The 22,530-nt window shown below is 34.0% G+C and overlaps 1 protein-coding gene across 5 annotated transcripts in view; it reads left to right on the top strand.

The window, feature by feature from the left end:
- The window catches only part of LOC134680707 (helicase domino-like), a 67,304-nt gene that overhangs the window by 35,131 nt on the left and 9,643 nt on the right, over positions 1 to 22,530 (top strand). For all 5 annotated transcript variants that reach the window (XM_063539898.1, XM_063539900.1, XM_063539899.1 and 2 more), the window contains 17 exons: positions 3,032 to 3,121; positions 3,660 to 3,818; positions 4,439 to 4,566; positions 5,293 to 5,609; positions 6,442 to 6,644; positions 7,079 to 7,445; positions 7,967 to 8,081; positions 8,341 to 8,541; positions 9,065 to 9,244; positions 9,570 to 9,650; positions 10,119 to 10,253; positions 17,800 to 17,835; positions 18,432 to 18,588; positions 19,199 to 19,416; positions 20,524 to 20,754; positions 21,133 to 21,420; positions 21,797 to 21,973. In XM_063539898.1, the coding sequence (XP_063395968.1) occupies positions 3,032 to 3,121; positions 3,660 to 3,818; positions 4,439 to 4,566; positions 5,293 to 5,609; positions 6,442 to 6,644; positions 7,079 to 7,445; positions 7,967 to 8,081; positions 8,341 to 8,541; positions 9,065 to 9,244; positions 9,570 to 9,650; positions 10,119 to 10,253; positions 17,800 to 17,835; positions 18,432 to 18,588; positions 19,199 to 19,416; positions 20,524 to 20,754; positions 21,133 to 21,420; positions 21,797 to 21,973 (3,083 nt within the window). The remainder of the gene's footprint in view (positions 1 to 3,031; positions 3,122 to 3,659; positions 3,819 to 4,438; positions 4,567 to 5,292; positions 5,610 to 6,441; positions 6,645 to 7,078; positions 7,446 to 7,966; positions 8,082 to 8,340; positions 8,542 to 9,064; positions 9,245 to 9,569; positions 9,651 to 10,118; positions 10,254 to 17,799; positions 17,836 to 18,431; positions 18,589 to 19,198; positions 19,417 to 20,523; positions 20,755 to 21,132; positions 21,421 to 21,796; positions 21,974 to 22,530) is intronic.

Genomic DNA, 22,530 nt, shown 5'->3' with positions numbered 1-22,530 from the left:
ATAGTGACCGTTCTAATTGCTTGGGACCCAGGAAGGCACATTAAGGAGGGGATATATTTTAACTTGAGCAACCTACTAGTATTTCATATGACCCTTCGAGTTTTGTATGGAATAGCCCTTATTGCAAAAATGTGATATTAAGTAAACAGTTCAAGTTTGTGAAGGATTTGTTTTCTCAAATGCTTGTATTTACAACAGTTGTAAGTTCTACAAGTACTGTTTTGGTTAATGCAACCAACAGATTCCCTTTCTCACAAACCATTCTGGAACAAGTTTCTAAATTGGGTACCAAGAGAGGGTATACAAAAGTACTATTTAAAATGCTTCATTTGTCCAGTTCAGTGGTTTTGAAGTGTCCTGTCATAGTAGACATGCATCCAACACATTCAACCAGGACCTTGTGGGATGAACTGTGAGTTTGAATTATTGCGATTATAACCCTGTGGAATTTTCGGAATAATTTCTGAATTTACAGTAGTCAATAAGTAGTGATAATTATGAAGTCTTTAATGTTAAAATCCAAAAAGTTTTATATGGAGTCAAGAGTCACCAGATGTGTAGAAGGTTGCCACTTTGGTGCTAGTGATTTCCTACAATAAATCATGGCTTTATGCACTGAGTTCTTGCTTTATCAGAGATACTTGGTTACCTTAGCTGGGGACAGTTAATAAATAGCAGAATGCATAAAAACCCATAGTGTGGTCAAACAAGTCTTGAGATGGTTCTTGGTGTTTCTTCATTATTCAGTGGCATTTACGAGTAAGATCAAAAACTGCTATTCCCAGTCGTAATATGTCCAAGTAGATCATCCTTTATCCTGTGACCCTTGTGATCTTTTACATTATAAATCTCACTTAGCAATTCTCAGTAGTACAATGCCCAGTTCATATAGGTGTTAAATTTAAAACTGAACATTTATCAATCATCTAAGTTCCTCCTTAGTATTTACAGACGATTTCATTGAGTGTGTAGCCAAAGGTACTATCTTTGATAAGCTTGCTTGTTAGTTGAACAGTGAAGTCATTATTAGGTCAGGTAAACTACCCTTCTTTCAAAGTAGCCTAGTCCAACAGATAGATAAATTGGTTATCTGTCGGACTAGTCTACTCTTTTAGTAGGGTAGTCTACCTAATCTAACAATGACTTCACGGTTCAGCTAACAAGCAAGCTTACAAAAGATATTACCTTTGGCTACACACTCAATGAAATTGACTGTAATAAATCCTGAAATTAGTAAATCATTGTTAATTTAATGGCATTGTTGTTTTAAAATGACTAAATTTTGGATGAATTTATACGAAATGAACAAGTCTTATTCTTATTCCCCATGCCTTGCTTAGGAAATTAAAAAAAATATAAAAGTGTCAAATGGGATAGTAAAGTTCAACATAGTATTTGATATAAGACTCATATTATGGAGTCAAGAGTCACTAGATGTGTAGATTATTGCCACTTTGGTGCTAGTGATTTCCTACAATAAATCATGGCTTTATGCACTGAGTTCTTGCTTTATCAGAGATACTTGGTTACCTTAGCTTGGGACAGTTAATGAATAATAATATGAATAAAATACCTAGTCAGGTCAAACAAGAATTGAAAATAAGTTCTTGTTGTGATCAGCATTTAGGAGAGTAAGAGCAAAGTCTGCTCTCTAGTCAGAATGTGTCCAGGCAGGTCGTCATCAACATGTTGAGTTTCCTACAATAAATCATGGCTTTATGCACTGAGTTCTTGCTTTATCAGAGATACTTGGTTATACTTGGTCTATCCAGTTTGAATGTGTCCAGGCAGGCCGTCATCAACATGTTGTACTGTTACCCTAATAATTTTGTATGCCAAAAATCATGCTCGTCAAGTCTCTGTATTACAATGCCCCAGTTATATGGGTGTTACATTTATTGTAATGAGTCGAGATTATAAGGCGAAATATTGGTATTAAATACCATAAAAAGAATTATGGAGTCAAGAGTCACCAGATGTGTAGATGGTTGCCACTTTGGTGCTAGTGATTTCCTACATTAAATCATGGCTTTGTGCACTGAGTTCTTGCTTTATCAGAGATACTTGGTTACCTTAGCTTAGGACACTTGTAGTATGAAGAAAATACCTAGTCATATCATACATAAGACTTGAAAATAATATCTTGTTCTTCTTGCCTTGCATAGGAAATAAAAAGAATATGGAAGTGTAAAAGCAAAGTGAAAATTAACATGAATTACTTGATCAATATAAATTTCTTGAATATGGAGTCAAGAGTCACCAGATGTGTAGATTATTGCCACTTTGGTGCTAGTGATTTCCTACAATAAATCATGGCTTTATGCACTGAGTTCTTGCTTTATCAGAGATACTTGGTTACCTTAGCTTGGAACACTTCATGCATACCAGTATGAATATAAAATCCCTGGTCAGGTCAAATGTAAGACCTAAAATGAGTTCAAATTGCTTAGGCATGCAGCTTTTAAGAGTAAGAGCAAAGACTGTTCTTTCTAGTAGGAATGTGTCCAAAACGACAGAACTTATTTGCTGTAAAAAAAAAATGAACAATTTATTTAAAGTCCGCCATACTATTTAGTGTAAATAACCAGATGTGTAGATGGTTGCCACTTTGGTGCTAGTGATTTCCTACAATAAATCATGGCTTTATGCACTGAGTTCTTGCTTTATCAGAGATACTTGGTTACCTTAGCTTAGGACAACTGATGAATAGTAGATTGGATCCATATGGTGAAGTTCTCAAAATCTACTATTCCTAAGTGGTTCTTGAAGAAATTATCCTGGTCCTCACTATTACTTCTATTGCAAAATACCAATATTGTGTAGATCCTTTGTAAAAAAATTGGTCCAAACCTTGGGACCACAACTATTCCAGAACCCTGATATGATAGATGATTGGAACACACTATTATCAAACATTGATTAGTATATTTTGTGATATTGATGGCAGATTTATACATTAATGTTTATTTCTATTTTAGCTGGGTTCATACATATAGTAGAGATGTTAACGTTATGTCTATTTCTATTTTAGCTGGCTTTATACAGATAGTACAGACTTCCTTGGGACAACAGATGATTGCTACATCTGCAGTCAGTTCAGTAGCCACTACAGCTTCTGCAGGTAAAAACAGTTGTAGTTTAAGTTTTTTTTAAATGGAATATTTGTATCTTCTATCTACTGTATAAGAGTTTTAGCACATTATAGAAAGCTTTTTTTAAATCAAGGATTGTTCTGAAACCACTGCCATTACAGACATACAGGAACGAGTAGTTGCCTTACATACATATTATTTTTGAAAATTCAGATTAACAACTATGAAACATTTATTTGATATCTGTAAGTGTTGTTCAGTACTGTCAAATTGTAATCTATAGATCTTCTCACAAAAATTGCATTAAACTACTAAAGGTTGCATACTACAAGCTGCAAGGCACATTTTAATTGGAAAGTGTTAGAATGGCTGAATGGCTTCCAATAAAACTCCTACTGTATAGTAAATTATAAAAGGCCCTCCCTGACTTTACAAATGTAAAACAATTGAAATGATAAAAAAAAAACTGCTCGCTGTTGACATGTTTATTTATTATATTGATTGTAATCTCAAATGAAGTTCATTTAAATAATGTTCTTTTTGACATGTTAAATTGTAATTATTTAGTAGTAAATGGGCATCAGACCATAACCACTACAGCAAGTTCCTCTGTAACAGCTACTACGATGGCAACAATGGTCAGACCGTCTGTACAGCTGCCTATATCTACTATGGGTAATCAGAAGCCGATGATGAGAGTCAGTCCTCTGACATCTGAATCACAAGGTTAGTGAATATAATCTCTGCAATGATCTGTGGATTGTTTTTTATTCAAACTATATATTCTAGTTTGACATGCTTCTTTATCTTTATGAATAAACCCATGTTTTAAATCCAATAATTTTTTTTTACACATGCATATTTTGACTACTGCAGAACAAATGTGTTATTTTAGCCCTCACTATAGCTTGGGGGAAAGTAATCATGAATATAAGCCTACCCATGTTAAAACTGCAATAAAGTATAGCTTGCATCAATTGTTTCTTAAATTGATGCCTGCATGAACTTCATGACATGCCTGTTTTAGTAGAACATATATTAATGAATTGGAATGATAAGAAATATTCATGGAATTATGGAGTCAAGAGTCACCAGATGTGTAGATGGTTGCCACTTTGGTGCTAGTGATTTCCTACAATAAATCATGGCTTTATGCACTGAGTTCTTGCTTTATCAGAGATACTTGGTTACCTTAGCTTGGGACAGTTGATGAATAGTAGTATGGCATGGTTAAACCAAAGACTTAAAAATTGTAACTTGCTCTCATCATTTAATTTTGGTTGATGTCTAAAACAATATGGGGGGGATACTTTTCCCATATTTAAGAAGTTGTTTTATATTTTCAGCATCATCATCCATTATAAATGTGACAGATTTATCAGGGAATGTAAAGTTACCTGGTACACCCTTGCAGAACAAATCAGCTGTGAAGAAGAGGGTCAGGAAGGAGATCAAGAAATCCGAGTTCTATTGTGTAAGAATTTTTATTTTGATTGAGATACTTTATATTGTAGCTTATAAATATGGAACTCTGCCCATAGGAATGTTGGTTTTTATTACAATGATTCTTTATAAAGAGGTTACAAAGTTGGTTATGCAGATAAGTATGTATCTGGAAGGTTGATTATGATACCACATAATAATGTTTGCCAAATTGGTAGTAGGGTTAGGGTTGGAAGCAAATACCATTCTTTCAACATAGATTTTTCTGTCCACCTAGGGGCATTATGTTTTTCAGTTTGTATGTCTGTCTTTCCCACACAACTTGAAACTTAGTACACATGTTCCCTATGCTATGGTCTTTCTAATTTTAATGCCAAATTAGAATTTTGACCCGAAGATCATGGTCCACTGACCCTAAAAAAGTACTATTTGATATATTTCTTTAAATATGGAGTCAAGAGTCACCAGATGTGTAAATTGTTGCCACTTTGGTGCTAGTGATTTCCTACATTAAATCATGGCTTTATGCACTGAGTTCTTGCTATATCAGAGATACTTGGTTACCTTAGCTTTGGACACTTAATGAATAATATATTAGATCTAAATGATAAATGTTCAGTGTTGTTAAAAGAAATGATTCTTACTTCCCAGGTCAAAATAGTGATAATTTGTAAGTGGACCATTGATATCTTTGAAATTACATGTATTAAATTTCAGTCTTTGATACAGAATGGTAACTGATCTTATTCTCTTTCAGAATTCATTGGAAGAAAAGAAAATGAGAGAAAGAGAACAAAAGTTAGATTTTATTGCTAATACAAATGAGAAACATTGTTCGCGTGTGCCTGTTTATGGACAAGACTTGTGTCACACTGTTGACGTGTTCAGAGATATGAATAGGACGCGTGTTAAAGACAATACATGGAAAGGTTTAGGCATGGTATACTGTCGTAATGTCCATACCTGGCCTAATGTGAATCATCCTAGTTATTACTGGAAACAAACCAAAGTGCTTTCAAATCTTATTAATACTCCAGAACAATTCCTACACAAAATGGAGGATATCCTGCTAAGGTTGGTATACTTTTCTTCATTTATTGCTGTACAAAAAAGACTTCACTCTGTCAAATGTTATAATACTGAAACCACAAAACCATTGGTCAAGTTTGAATTGGGGTGTTTGCATCTCTTTTACCATTTTTGAGTTCATTTATAATGTTATATGCAAGCAGGGGCACTCATCTGTTCTCCATGGACATGTTCTCAATTCATTCCTTAATTCATCTTTCCCAAGAAAGGCAGACAATTTACAAGAAAAAAATCTAGTATACAGAAAAGATAAGCTGGATTGATTTGAGGCAGCTGTTACTTCAGCCTTTAACATATACCATATGATTTGCTATGAAAGGCTCAAAACAAGAAACAATTCAAACAAGAATATTAAACAGATAGTGCCAGCGTAGATGTATAAAAGCATACCTTGTACTGTGATGACATTGAATGTTGTGTTTATCATATCTGGTCATGCTATATAAAGGGCATCAACTCCTATCTTAATGTTAATATTACATGAAGGTAGATAATAAAATGCCTACAAGCTACAAATTATATTAAAATTAATATGATATTACTGCGGAGACATTCATTATAGATGTGAAAGGATATTTAGAAGAAATATGTAAAATAATTGCAGCTGATTAAGAATATAATATTGAAATTTGAAAATATAGATATCAGAAGATGTGTGTGCCTATGAGACAACTCTCCATCCAAGTTCCAATTTGTAAAAGTAAACCATTCGAGATCAAAGTGTGGCCTTCAACACAGAACCATGGTTCACACACAAATCCACTTTGATATGTCTAGATAAAGCTGTGTTTCTGTATTAATCTTGCGAATTTTGTAGGTACACATTCATCACTCCTCCTTGTACAGCTCCCAGGATACAGATGCATGTGTCTCATCCGCCTCCTCACTATCTGGTGGAACAAAGGAGACGGGAGACACTACTGCAGAGTCAACTGTCTCCAAAAGCAACTTGTCTTCATCCTATATCAACCAGACTTCTGGTACAGTTCCCAGAAAAACGTTTGATACAGTATGATTGTGGTAAGTCTATTGCACACAAAAGGTAGATGGCTTGACTGGAATCGCATTCCTATTCCATATACAGAAACAACGTGAAATAGAAAAATTGATGTCACATGTTAAATATCACATCTAGAAATCTCAAATTGCCATTTGAAAATGGATACATTAAAAAATAAACTTGTAATATATATACCAGGATTAAAATTTAGTACACCAGAGGCACATTTTGTCTACAAAGTACTTGTGAATTAGTGATGCTTAAATTAAAAAAAGTAAAACACCAAAAAGCAATTGAGAGGGGAAAACAATAATAAAAGAATGTTTACACAAATGTACTGGAACACAAATAGAAATAACTGATTCTTTGAACCAGTAATATTTAACTTTGACTAAAATTAAACACACATAATGATGGTGTACGAATAGTTATGATTTATTTTGCTTTATTTCAGGAAAACTTCAAGTGCTGGATATTTTATTACATAGACTTAAAACAGAAGGACATAGAGTATTAATATTCACACAGATGACAAAAATGTTGAACATTTTAGAGGCATTCCTAAACTACCATGGACATATATATTTACGTCTTGACGGAACAACTAAGGTTGAACAAAGACAATTCCTAATGGACCGATTCAATGCGGATAGGAGGATATTTGTGTTTATTTTATCCACACGGTCAGGTGGTATAGGTGTGAATTTGACAGGTGCTGATACTGTGATATTTTATGATAGTGATTGGAATCCAACTATGGACGCTCAAGCTCAGGATCGATGTCATAGGATTGGGCAGACTAGAGATGTTCATATTTATAGGTAAAAAATTTAATAAAAAAAAAATCTGAGATAACTCTCCGATAGAGACCAAACTAGACAGAAATTAACAGCTAACAGTCACTTTATGGCCTTCAACAATAAGCAAAGCCCAAATACCACATAGTCAGCTATAAAAGGCCTAGAAATCACAAATGTTTTTCAATAAAGACTAATTGATGTACTAAAGAAATGAATTACAGGCTAATGTGAAATAAAAAAAAAACCCCAACATTTTCAATTTTTTTTTCTGAATATGAAGTATGAGAAAACAGGGCATCAAGGACTTCTTTTCAAATTCTTTAAAGTGTTTGGGGAGAAAAAATGATGTGTATAGTGTTTGGTTTGCGACGTAACCTTTTTATAGTTAGTTTGTAATTACCTGAAGTTGAGATAGATGATATGACAAACTGACAATTAAAGATTATACTGTAAATTAAATTTGTTTGGCTTGGTAGTAAGTCATGTCTCCCAAGTCATAAGAATATGGTCAATGTTCTTATACCAATTTGATTTTATTGTAGACTTGTGAGTGAGAGAACTGTAGAAGAGAACATCTTGAAGAAAGCCAACCAGAAAAGAATGTTAGGTGATATGGCTATCGAAGGAGGAAACTTTACTACAACATTCTTCAAAGAGGTATTGTTCTTATCAAGTCATTTTTGCTACATTTTATTGTGCTTTTAGCCCTTTTTTTTGTGGATACACAGCAATTTAATTTCACACTTTTCAAATTAACTTGATGTAGTTAAGTATGGAAATTAAAGTTTTACATATTCAAGACAAACTTGTCTTCATATTTTCCACCTAAAAAGGTGAGAGATATTTTATATTGTATCGTGCATTAGTTTTGTAAATTATCAACAGTACATTTTAAAATTTTGATTTCTATTTATAGCAAACAATCAAAGACTTGTTTTCTGAGCCATCAGGTTTAGATTCCTTGGTGAAGGAGAAGGAAGACAGAAAAGAAAAAGAAGATGCTGTCCCTGTCCCACCTGAAGCTGTTGATCTGAAAATGAAATCTATGAAAGAAGTAGCTGGAGGTGATGATAAACCAGTCACTTCAGATACATCTGTTATCACTCAGTTTGAAAAGGTATATATATTAATGGACAACATTCAAGTTTGTCGTAAGGGGTCAAAAAATCGGATTTTAGTGAACATCATTCATGGTTTTTATAGGGACATCATTACTTCTGGTGTTGTGCAAGTGGCTGAAAAAATATGCCATATTGCTTGAATTAATTCTTATAATTGATAATCAGCATAGACATTAGGGAATTATGATAAGGTATGTACAGAACAAACATTATTGCTTGTTTATCCTACATAATGACAACCACGAAATGCTAGTTGCACTTTGACATGGGTAAATGATGTCATTAAGGCAAGCATAATTGATTGACAATTTTGGATGAAGGACATAGTTACGAAAGTGGTCTATTACAAAAATACTGAACTGAGAGGAAAATTCAAAACAGAGAGTCCCTTATCAAATGGCAAAATCAAAAGTTCTAACACATCAAATAAATGGATAACAACTGTCTTATTTCTGACTTGGTACAGGCATTTTCCTGTTTAGAAAATATAACATCATCTTGCCTCGTTTTCATTTGTAGGCACTGGCCAAGACAGAAGATGATACTGATGCTGTAGCTGTTGATCAAGTAAAAGCTGAACAAAAAGCAGAACTGGCAGAATTTGATGAAAATATCCCCTGGGATGAAAGAGAGGCTGAAAGAAAAAGGGAAGAAGATGAATCCAAAGTGGAAATGGAATTAGCTATGTTGGAAAAGGAGGTGAGTGGAAACAAGTTGTTATTTCCTATTTCCAATTACTGTCGTTGGGTTCAAGTACTGTAAATCGACACATTACCTTCACTTTTATGGATAGAAAAAACTGTTTGAATTAGATCATCATAAATATATAAAACATAAAACTTTCTTTTTATAAATATATCAATAAGATTAGAAAATGTTTATGATACCAGTTAATAAAGTAAGTAAAAATAATAGATTTTAATTTTAAAATGAATAGTTTACTTCAGTATTATGATGATCAGATGAAACACCATATAGCTGATAAACAATCTTTTTGTATCTGATTTGTATGTTTGTCTTGTAGCTAACACCAGTGGAGAGATATGCAGTTATCTTCATGGAAGATGAGATGGATCCCTTGGCTGAAGAACTACAGATTGCAGAGGTAGTACTAGAGGCAGATTTCCTCGTCAATCTCTTGTTTAAGTAGATATAAAAAGATGTAGTATGAGTGCCAATGAGACAACTCTTCATCTAAGTCTCGATTTTGAGCTTTAAAAGGTTGTCATTGTGCACTGACTAGAAAATAATAAAATATTATCACATTTGAATTGGCAAGGGCTGGTACAAGATCATTTATTAAGGTGGTTTCCACACTGTAAAACAGCTCAAGACAACATGATGATGAATTTGGTTGTCACCGAATATACAAGACTGTAGAAAGATTAAAATCTTGGTTCACCACTTATTTTTCATTATTTTATTTTATTAAACATAATGCTTTTGAAACTTTGTGAATCACAAATGGTCTAATTATATATTAATGTTGTCTCTGACTCTTGGTAAATGAAATGTTCAGCTCTTTTATGGAATAGTTGCCATTACAATATTTTGATTTTCTTTTCTATTTTAGGAGGATATACAAAATGCCAAGAAAGATTGGGAGCTTGGTCGATTGAAGGCTTTAAAGGAAGAAGAAGAAAGACGTCTAGAGGTTGAAGAGGATGAGATGCTGTTTACATACACCAGGGAGGACGCGTTTAACCAGGTGAAGAAATCAGCCAAGAAAGCTAAATCTGCTAAGGCCAAGACACCGGCACGTGATCGTACCCCTTCAGCTAGGAAACGTCCTATTAAGAAAAAGGATGAGAATTATGTTATAGATGAGGATAAAAGGAGATCAGATCAAGGGCTTTCTGATCCTATTTTCCGTACCCCTAAGTTGGGTGTAGGGAGACCTCCCAAAAACAAAACCCCTAAAATAACCCCAAATAAACAAACTCCAAAATCTGCCAAAGGTAGAAAATCAGTAGACAAAGTAGATGTAGAAATTATTGATGTAAATGATACACCAAAACAATTGAAATCAAAGAGGCAACGCCCACCAAAAACTACACCTAAAATGACAGAAGAAGAAAAAGCTCAAACGTCCAAACTAGTCTCAAAAATACTAGCTCAGGCCAACCAAAAAGTACCAGCAGCATGCACACCACCTCCAAATATAACATCATTGCAGCAAGAACAAACTACATATTCACAACAGCTTCTTGCTCAGAGTCAAAAGGCAGACTTATCAAGAGCACAGCTTGTGTCAGCCATGCAGAAAATGCAGGCAGCAAACATGTCGTCAAAACCTTCAATGCATCAACCACAACTTCTTACACCATCACAATTACAACACCTGAAACAAATCATCTCCAGTGCTAGTCGTAACATAACACCTGGTCAACCTCTGCCTCAACAGATCCAGGGTCAGCAATACATCACACAATCACCAGTCAAATCCTCTCAAGGAGCTCCAGTCCAGCAGTTGTTCTTACAAACCTCGCCAAATCAACCAGGTCAATATGTCATTTCTCAAGGTCAAAACATGGTTCCACAGTTAATCACGCAACATCTTCCACAGATACAACACATTCAGGGTGCTCAGACAGTTGTCACTCCATCTTTTGTTCAGGTTCAGGGGCGAGGTGGCATGGTTGGTACACCGACTTTGTATCAGGTTCAGGGTTCACAGCCTGGTGCTGCACCATCTCTGGTACAAATACAACAACCACAAAACATTCCAGCTTTTCTACAGGTTCAGAATTCGTCAGCACCAGGTTCTGCTCCTCAGATGATTCAGGTTCAAGGTTCACAGCAGGCCTCTAGAATGATTCAGGCAACATCAAAAATCACACCACCTACTACACAAGTTGTTCACTTTCAGACATCACCGTCTGCACTTCTTGCTCAGATTCAGGCTTCTAGAGTTCACAGCATTCAACAAGGTCAGAGAAATCCAAATTGTCAGTCTGTTTTATCATCAGTACAAAAAACACACCCTACCATTGTGCAAGCACCTCAAGGTACACAGCTTGTCATACCACCTTCAAAACAGACACCATTAAAAAGTTCACAATTCCCTGCATATTCACAGTCCAACACAGTTCTATCACAAGTTCAAATGGGCACCACACCTTCCATAATCAATGTACAAAACATGCCACAACAATCCATGAAATCAGCCACAAATAAACCTACCCAGTATGCAACAGTTCAGGATATTCAGTTGGTTGTAACAAACGCATCTGGTATTCCCAAGGTTGTCAGTGCACAAAGGTCATCTCCAGCAATACAACAAGCTAGACCACAAACTGTACAAGTTCATGCATCACAAGCATCATTAACAGGTGGCACAGTACAACAAATTAAACCAGTGCCACAGCAAGTCATTACACAAAACAGTGCAGGTCAACCTGTCTTGTCATTCATTAGAATGGCAGGCAATCAAAACACACAACAAGTACAAGTAAACCCTAGCATTAGCTCTGCTCCTCGGCCTGCAGCTGGTCAGCAAGGTGTGGTCTATTTACAATTGGCAGGTGGCAAAGCTATACCTGTTTCGTTAGCTAGCTCTCAAATGACCATGCCTGTTGTGAAAGCTGAGAGAGCCAGGAGTACTGCTGTACCTAAAGTACGAAATGTAATGCCAACACTTGTTGTCACACAGGGAGGAATACAAATGGCTAATGGTCCTGTAACCACTAGCAGGATCAACTCCCCTGTTTCACGATTTCAAGTGGCTGGTAATGTTGGACAGGTACAGAGAGTTACCAGGCCACCGCTAGTGGCAAGTGCTCGTCCTGCTATAGCTACAGTTAGCATGGCTGCTAGGCAGCAATCCCCTGCTTCAACTGTCCCTCCTCCGTGGAACAATCCTAATCTAGTCATTCGGACCAGGAGGGCAGCTGTACAGGAGGTAGTTAACAAAGCAGGGCTAGAAAATGGGGAAATACCCCTCATTCAAAATCAAAGTATTGTTAAACCAGAGACAATTCATATACCTAGTGCTAATGTAGATAGTAAAAATGGTTGTGTTGAAGATCATGGTTAGTTTGTACTTAAAAAGTGTGTAATTGATGGTCAAACCGTTGTATATGTAAGGCTTATCTAGTTCAATGTTTAACATCAGTCACCCACTTATGCTCAAAATGTTATATAATTAATTGATTTCAAAAAAGTAATTACAATTTTTGGCAAATTTGAATTGTATTTGGAACTTTTTTATGGGAATAATTTTGTACGAAAACCCACTAATCTTGTGGTTTATTGAGATAAATGATGGATGTTAAATATAGAAATTAAGGATAAGTCTTGTGAATGTAAACAAAAATGTATATAGAAGTCTGAAGAGTTTGCATTTAATTTGATGATGTTTATATGAAGTTCCATTGGCCGAATGAGAAATGTTTGAATGGTTAAACCTGTAAATATAGAGTATGTCTTCTCATTTGTCTTCTCATTTGTCTAGATGTCATGAGCTGTGACAAATTTTTATGAGATATTTTTAAGTGAAGTATAAATGTAGTTTGATACAAATCCATTATTTTTGCATGGGATTTACTGCTTTGCTTAGAGCAGTATAAGATTGTCATAATTCCTATATAAAATATGGCACTATTTTGAAAAGCCATTATTACTAAATTTTTATTACATTTCAAGTTTCTTTTCATGTTCTATTCAGCAGATGATACACAACTTCAATTACAAGTAATTTTATGTGACATAACTTTGTCTACTTTTAAAATAGACAGCAATAAATTATGGAAGTCTGTCAAAAAAAAAATATCAAAGTTTGAAGGGAATTATTTTTGTTTCAATTTTTATGCATCTAGATGTGGTGTCAATTTATACAGGAATTTGTAAAAGACTTATTTTTGTATAACAAACATCTTTGTTCTCATCTTCACACAAATCAGGTTGTCATAATATCACTTGCTTTCTCCTGCTTGGTTTAAAACTTTCATTTTTATATCATACTTAACAAGGGGGATAATTAAAGTGCAGATACTACAAGTATTGTTAAATAAGTATTTGGACATTTATATTGATCCTGTAATTGCACAACAATTTTATTGAGTTTATCAAAGGAATCCATACTGTCATATATCCTAAAATATAAAACCAGATTAAACCATTGATTGTAAATGTTCTGTTTCACAGGTCAGTGTTTTTTTTATAGGCCAATAACAAATTTTGTTTGATAATAATTACCCAATACATGGATTGAAATTGTGCTAATGCTTGAGATGGGATTTTCTCATTGTGATCCTCAAATCTGTAATAAGCAAATTTATTTTTGTTAGAATGCAATATTATTTTTTTATTGTTTGAATAAAGTTCAAGTTGAAGTTGAACAGAAAACATTTTATGATGTGAAACATCAAAAGAAGAAATCTCTATTTGAAAAGTTTATTTTTTATTTAAAACTGTTATTTAGAAATCTCTAAATTTATTAGGACCTTAAATATTTTTCTTCACTGATTCCAAAGGAACAGAACATTTACTTGAAGGTTATAAATGAAAAACAGAACTGTTGTATGTAATGTAATAATTCTAAGAATTCAACAAGAATGTATTTGCTAGTGTGTTGAAGATGATTGGTTGTTTGAATGTTGCACAAGTTTAGATTAGCACAAGTTTTTATGTTTTGTATATAAGATAACAATGAATATTTGTATGTCATTTCCATTCATTTGTAAATGATTTTGATGAAAAAAGGATAAAAATAAACATTTATGTAACAAATGCTGTTGTTTCTGCATCTCTTTATAAACATGTGTGAAGTTTTTGTCATTTGGTTATTCTGGAAAAGGTCGAAATTTACTGCATAAGTGGTTGAAATTTTTGCTTAAATTTTATTCAAGATGCATTCTAATCTCAAAGAAAACTTGAAAATAGAATAGCCTTTAACTGAAATAACAAAATGACAGAACTTTGTGTATGTTTGTCAGCCAGGGGTGATATAAGGTTTATGGTGTCATTGTGGAAATTCTGTATCTCCTTTAGGAAACGTTCTAAAATTACAGGCGTGTTTGTTTGGCTTAACTGAGGCACCACACAACCTTGTATCATTATTGGCCTGATGATGCAGATTCCACATCACCATAAATGTTTATATTTACCCAAGATAGTAGTAATGGACACTCTGGTTCTCTGGAAACTTGGTAATTTAGTAAGTTTTACTCCATTGTGGCCAATTGTAGTCATGCTTAGGTTCCTGCCTACATCCTGGTGGTTCATCATAGAGTTCCTTGTCAACAGTTCAGTGACAGGGTTAAGGATAGCCATAATATAGATGATATATTAAGTCTCTAAGATGATAGTCAACAGTTCAGTGATCTAAAGCCACACTAAACAAGATATATTTGGTGTTCGAGATAGTTGTCAACAGTTCAATGATCTAAAACCACAATATACATAGAATATTTGACTTGTATTCGACATGTGGATATATTACTGTAGTAATATATAGATATCATGGACATGGGAATATATTTTCTGATCTGCTGACATGGGTCAATTGTGCATGGCAAGTGATCTATATTATTTTTGTTATTGATTGGTTTAGTTTATTACAACATTTGGGATTAGTTTGTGGTCAGGCTTAAAAGGTACCGAGGAATGCATTGATAACAAATTATCATCAATTGGTTGATTGATTGTTGCTTGTTTAATGTCCAGTGGCAATTCATAAAGTGAGAGAATGATATATGTTCTGTTGGTTAGGTTCATCGTGCATTTGGTTTCGTTTTCTGTACCAGTATATTCCTGGTTTCCAGGTTGACTTTTTTGCAACAGGTATGAGGATATGAATAAGATGTATACAAACGGTAAATATTTCTGGCTCAATGTGAAGCCCTGTTATCAAATGGCAGAACTACATGCATGTTTGATGTGAACATATGAACCTTACAAAAGAAAGGTCCTAACAAGAGTGATCAGATGGAATTACAACACACTGAAACAAGTCTGTAAACAATACCTCATGGTCCTCATTGTTAGGTTACTGTCTTTATGACCGCTACCATATCTTTACTCTTGTGTGTTTCCTTGGTGTAATATTATATGTTTGCTGTAACTTGGCATCCATGGTAGAAATAAGATGGGGTACAATCACCAAAAGGTTTTATGATTTGGTTTATGTTATTAGATACAACAGAAAAAAAGTAACTATTCTGTAATTAAGCCAAACAACATGCTATCTGATGCAACTCATTATACTTTGGAGCCTGAAGCAAAATCTTTGTGATTATAAACAAGATAATTACCAAGCTATGGGGATAATGCACTTATGGGTGTATTAGAATTCCTTGAGGTTACTAGGTCAAAGGTTTATATGATACATGTAGAAGCAAATATGTAAGAATTGAATGCTTCTTTTTGAAAATATATTGGGGTGTAAAAGCCTTGGCCGAAGTACATTTTGTATAAGAAGCATTCAATACTTATAATTACATTTTTTAGCTAGGATCATGAAAACACGATCTTTATCAAGTTTTATTTAATTCACCTGTTCACTTTATTGTGGGACCTCGTGTCATCATGAATGATAAATGTTATTGTCTCATGCAATTGCTTACGGAATAACATGTGATGTGCAGTTAGCTAATCCGAATAACGTATTATAATGGAACATACATCTAATGTAATTATATTGGATTAAAATTGAGGCACATTTTGATTCCTAAAAATCTAAGTCATAGGCTAGCAATAGTGCAAGACCCCAATTTAATGGATAGAGATTACAGAATCTTGGAATAGACTTAAGATTTTTTGGGAGAAAGGTTGGTTTCACTACAACTTGTTGGCCATAAATGGAATTATTCTGAAATGAAGTAAGGATCCATTTATGTTGATGTCACTTGGTCAGAGGACAAGGTTACAACAGCAAAATGAATGAAATGAAATTTAGGCAAATATCTGGTCTTCTATCATTTCATGTAAATTATCTTGAACTTAATAATCTTCATCATAACCACAAATAGGAGTGACAACTACTGCAAATCTCTATAGACAGCAACTCTGCATTGGTATCCTTGATACTTTTATCTCTCATAGCACACATAATATCTTGTTTTGAAGTACTTTGATGTTCTCTAAACTGTAAAATTGTTTTATGTACTGGTATTAATAACTTTGAAAGCATTGTATTTTCATTAGACGATTATATAAACCAGGAATAATATGAATCTGGAAAATTGATCAGAAATGTTTAAAAACTGATCCCATTTAGGAAGGATCATAAAATGAGGCGTTTCATAAAGTGTCTTGTTTTTGTATTGCATGTTCATCAGGGTGAAGACATGAATTTTAACAACTACAAAATATTTGAGTCCATCAATATCAATATATATAGAGAATAATACATGGCAAAATCCGTATCATATGTCGTATCATCCCGAGACATCAATATCAGCCCGAGGGATGATATTGGTCGAGGGTGATACGGCATGTGATACGGATTTTGCCATGTATTCTACGCTTTATCATATATTTCAACAGAAGAGTATTATATTATATGAACAGTTTTCTGATCCATAGCACTGGGTTACCTTCAGTTCTGCTTTTTTCTTGTTTCAAAGCCTTAAAAAAACTGCTCAATTATTTATACGAAGCACCTGGGTTACCTTACAATCTGTTGTTTTAAATATTTTGTTTATTGTATTTATTTGAGTGTTTTGTATGTTTATAGTTGCATTTAGTGTGCCAAAAAATATGTTGTTAAAACGTAATGTTCGTGACGTCACATAGAGTATGAAAACTTAACGTTCGTGACGTTACATACCAAACAATGACGTCATTCAAAAAATTGACATATTTTTTTCTAAGCAAAAAAAAGCTAAAAAACTGACTTGATGTATAAAAAAAAAAAAAAAAAAAAAAGGTATGCGATACGGATTTTTACCATGCGATACGGGGTATGCGATACAGGGTAGGTGATACAGACTGGAAAAAAGAACCTTTATTAGATATACATAATAGCTGTATTTTGTACTAAATATATGATAAAAAAAAATACACAGCCTCTTGAAACAGCCGTATCAAAAAAAAAATGCTTGCAAATTACAGAAACATAAAATCATATGATTCTTTGCTAATCAACCCAAATTTTTAATTAATTGAGGAAATAGTTTGATTCCTAGGGTACTTTGCACTACCCACATAATCCATTGTTCATCCATTCTTTTGGGAAATTATTTACAGTGTCATTATGGGACTAATGATTCATCAATTTGCAAAGTCTATATTTAGAATTTTCTATTCTACAGGTCTTTAAATCTGATGTTGATCAAGAAAAAATGACAGTAAGTATGAGAATAATGTTAAAATATAATAAATGTAATTGTCATTTCTTGCTGAATTAGTGATCTTCAACAAATGATAAATCAATTTTGACTTTTCTACACTTCAAATAAAAGCTTGTTTCATCATAGGCTGAACATAACAGCTTTCAAAAATACTTGGGGCCTGAGTGGTCTTAAGTAGTTACTACTATAATCACTAGCCTGTTACTACTATAATCACTAGCCTGTCAACATTGAGATTGTGAGTTCCAACCCCACTCGTGGATTGTCAGTTTTCCTATCAAAAGTCAGTGGTTTTCTCCTGGCACTTCTCCACCAATAAAAACAGACCCCCATGAAATAGCCAAAATCGGCAGTAAAAAACTCAAAATTAATTTCAAATACTTCACTATGATTTTAGCCTTAATGAGAAAAAGATCAGCTCTAGATAAAGTTGACATGATGTGTTTTTTTCTAGTGTGTAGAATGATTTAATGAACAAACAGACTTTTGATTATGATAAAATTACTGTAATAAACAAGAATCTATATAGGAATAAGATGAACTAGGAATTATGATTATCGGATAAATACTAAAACTTTTTTTTTAATCAACAGATGTGGACCCCTCCCACCCCACCACATGATGATAATGACATCTATATTGACCAATCAATGTGCTTCCTGTATGAACACAGTACTATGCCAGAGACGCAACTACCACCCATCTACATCAAGAAGGAACACAAGAAACCCAAGATTGAATCCATCACAAGTAAGTCATGTATAATGATAACTTTAATAATTCCTTGACCCTTTAACTGAGACTGCTCATCATTGGTCAGAAAAGGAAGCTTTGTCAATATAAATATTTCTGCAAAGTTATAAAGCTTCATAAAGAATCTGGTCTCCAGAATTCAAATTCTTTTTACTGCAAATTATGTTGCAGATATTCCTTAAAATGAAAATATTTCAAAACCAGTATTTAAATTTAATTTTGACTGAACTGATATTTAGATATCTAATGAAATAAAATAGCTATCTATGTAAATCTTACTTCCAGAGGCAGATTTATGGAGGGAGGGGGGGGGGGTCCCCCTTTTGGGGAAAAAAATGTTTGCTTATATAGGGAATCACTGAAGCGTGACTGGAGTGGGCTCCTCTTAGCCAGTCAGTGGGCCCCAACTTATGAAAATTTCTAGATCCGCCAGTGACTTCTTGAGATCTCTAATAAAATAAAAAAGCAATCTATATAAATCTTACTTCTTGTGATCTCTAAAATAAAAGAGCAATCTGTATAAATCTTACTTTAGATTAAAAAATTAACTAACATGAAGCAGATATTTATATTAAGATCTAATCTATGTAAATCTCACTTCTTACAGCAAGAAAACAGAAACAAAGAAAAGAAGAACAACCAAGAGTCCCACGATCATTGTTTGACAGACCTACATCTGCTCTTCTCAAGTTACGTAGAGAGGCCAAACTTAAACAAGGCTTATTGAAACCCTTCCGTCCAGTTCCACAGATGATTAACAAACCACCAGATCCCACACCTGATCATCCAGAATGGCTCATACATGAGGACTGGGCATTGCTACAGGTAAAGTAATAAGTTGTCATACAATAACATTAGAATGGCTCATACATGAGGACTGGGCATTGCTACAGGTAAAGTAATGAGCTGTCCTACAATAACATTAGAATGGCTCATACATGAGGACTGGGCATTGTTACAGGTAAAGTAATGAGCTGTCATACAATAACATGTTAATATAAAGACTATAGGTGTAATCATAACTGTTATTTAGATCTTCTCTCATTTTGTCAAATAAAATCATAATATTGAAGGTGTATATTTGAAAGACATATGACTAAGCTAAAGCAATACTTTTGCATGTAGGAAACTAAATGAATTGATTTGAAACATAAATATCCATCTTAAGGGGGCTCGCGGGTCTAAATCAATATTTTTATTTAATATGGGATTTCTCTATATTTTTCTATAAATTAACTTTATCTTATACCTAATGGAAAAATGAAATAAAAAAATGGGGTCACCGTGCATTTACGCTCACAATCTGCCTTCGAAAAAAGCATACATTTTTGTTAATGTTCTTTTTTTCTGTTGAACTAATAGGAGAAATATTGGTAATATCGAAATAAAAAAAGAACTAAATTACAGAAATTGGTTAAATTTTACAATTATTCAGTTTATGTACAGCCTATTGGAAAACAATAATAAAAAATATAGGTCACCGATGAGTTAAAAAAGATATTTCATTTTTAGAGCCAAAAAATGGCATTTTTGCATCAAAGGGAGATAATTTGGAGCTTTTTCAATGATACCTAAATTTTAAAAGTCACCTGGGGCCAACATGTATTGATTTTTTTGAAAAGTTCTTGTACCATAAGATAAAGTAACAACTACTAAAGGCAATTAATAAAATTTGTAAAGTAAAATGAATGTTTGATTTTTGTTGAAAATCTTATACCCGCGAGCCTCCTTAAATATAACAAAATAATAAAGTTGATTATTTATATGATACTAAAAATCATTGCCACAGACAAATTTATGGGTGAAAGATTCTTATTTCTAGACTCTTTACAATCATCTATTTGTAATAAAAAAAACTACCGTGTATATTGAAATGGTATTAGAACAAAATCTACAGTTATATAACAAGATTTTTGAAATTGTATTTTACAGGCTGTGCAGACGATATTTGATGTTCCATTAAATCTAATGGTTGTTTCCCCTGCTCACTTACCAAACTGGGACTTAGTGGCAGATATTGTCAATAGTTTAAGTCGAGTGTATCGCTCAGCCAAGCAGTGTAAAAATAGATATGAAAATGTAATCATACCGAGGGAGGAAGGCAGAATATTGTATGATATCAACCCTAAAAAACAGAGCAAGAAAACTAAAGGAATTTATAAGGTTAGAAATAATGTAGTATACATACATGTTTACAAGTTGACCATTTAACAAGTGTTATGCTGAAAAGGGAAATAATTTTAATAGATTTATAGAAGAAATTGTTGTGATATTGCTTTTCATCAGCAAATTAATCATGGATATTTTCTGTCGGAGCAATTTTGGTCTGATATTCTTAAAACTAAAGAGAAACTAGTGAAAGGCACTACCAACAAGTAATTTTTTTTTTTAAATGCAAAATTATAAAAGCCAAAACAAAAAAATGGCATCAAATACTTGACTTAAAAAGATTTTTTTCCTAAGGGAGAGTTACGACTAGCTAAGATGTGTACAACTATTTGCAAAAGATAAGTTAATATTAAGTCCCATATATTTTTTCAGACAAAGAACAACCGTCCAATGAGAACAAGTCAGTTATTTGTTCAAGATAACCAGAATGCTATCAGTATGTTATACAGTCTGAGGTTTGACGGAGTCAAGGGTATAGCCACTAAACGTCCACCTCCACTCAAACAGACTCTGGTTAATCCTACATTGAAGAATCCAAAGCATGCATCTGTTCTGTCGGAGAATGAAATCAACTACGAACAACCACTGACGCCAATGCAGGTGGCTGAGATCAGGGCACAGAGAATACAAAGAGAAAAGAAACAGAACCAAGCTGCTGCTGTAAGATCATTTACTCTCAACCTTATAACCAGTTTTTGTTTATTCATTTTTTCTGTGAAACTTTTTGTCATCAACTTTACAGGTAATCTTGAAATATAATATGTGTGAATATTAAAAATATGTGAAGTAACTAATGCAGATATAAATAAAATACATACATTATAAGAAAACAAATTTACTGCAGTTCTTTAGAAAAGTACTATTTCATATAGCTATTTAAAAGATTTAGTTTTGAGATCAAAGTAATTTATGTTTATATTTTTCAAGTCAAAAGAAAAAAATAGCTTTGCTTGCTTTTAGAATTTTATTGACTACAACAGGAAAATATAATTGATTTAAAGTTGTAATTGATGGCTTAAAACTCCTTTCCTAATAGGCTGCTTCTGCCGAACAACAGCTTCAGAAATCTCAAGCACAAACTACCCAGGCTACCCCTACACCTGCCACACCTTCCCAAGGAACCACAGCTGTCGTGGTGGCACAAAGTATAGCTGGAGCAGTCACTAGTCAACAGTTACAACAGATTTACACTACTGTCACAACAGCTGGTCTCGTAAGTCTAAATGCTACCGTCACACACACCCAACAGCTGGTCTCTTTAAGTCTAAACACTACTGTCACACACACCCAACAGCTGGTCTCTTAAGTCTAAACACTACTGTCACACAAACCCAACAGCTGGTCTCTTTAAGTCTAAACACTACTGGCACACACACCCAACAGCTGGTCTCGTAAGTCTAAACACTACTGTCACACACACCCAACAGCTGGTCTCTTTAAGTCTAAACACTACTGTCACACACACCCAACAGCTGGTCTCGTAAGTCTAAACACTACTGTCACACACCCAACAGCTGGTCTAGTAAGTCTAAACACTACTGTCACACACACCCAACAGCTGGTCTCGTAGGTCTAAACACTACTGGCACACACACCCAACAGCTGGTCTCTTAAGTCTAAACACTACTGTCACACACACCCAACAGCTGGTCTCGTAAGTCTAAACACTACTGTCACACACCCAACAGCTGGTCTAGTAAGTCTAAACACTACTGTCACACACACCCAACAGCTGGTCTCGTAAGTCTAAACACTACTGTCACACACACC

The sequence above is a fragment of the Mytilus trossulus genome, chromosome 8, assembly GCF_036588685.1.
Source record: "Mytilus trossulus isolate FHL-02 chromosome 8, PNRI_Mtr1.1.1.hap1, whole genome shotgun sequence".
Taxonomy (NCBI): domain Eukaryota; kingdom Metazoa; phylum Mollusca; class Bivalvia; order Mytilida; family Mytilidae; genus Mytilus; species Mytilus trossulus.
Note: the sequence above shows the minus strand (reverse complement) of the source record. Positions and strands in the feature narration are given on the sequence as shown.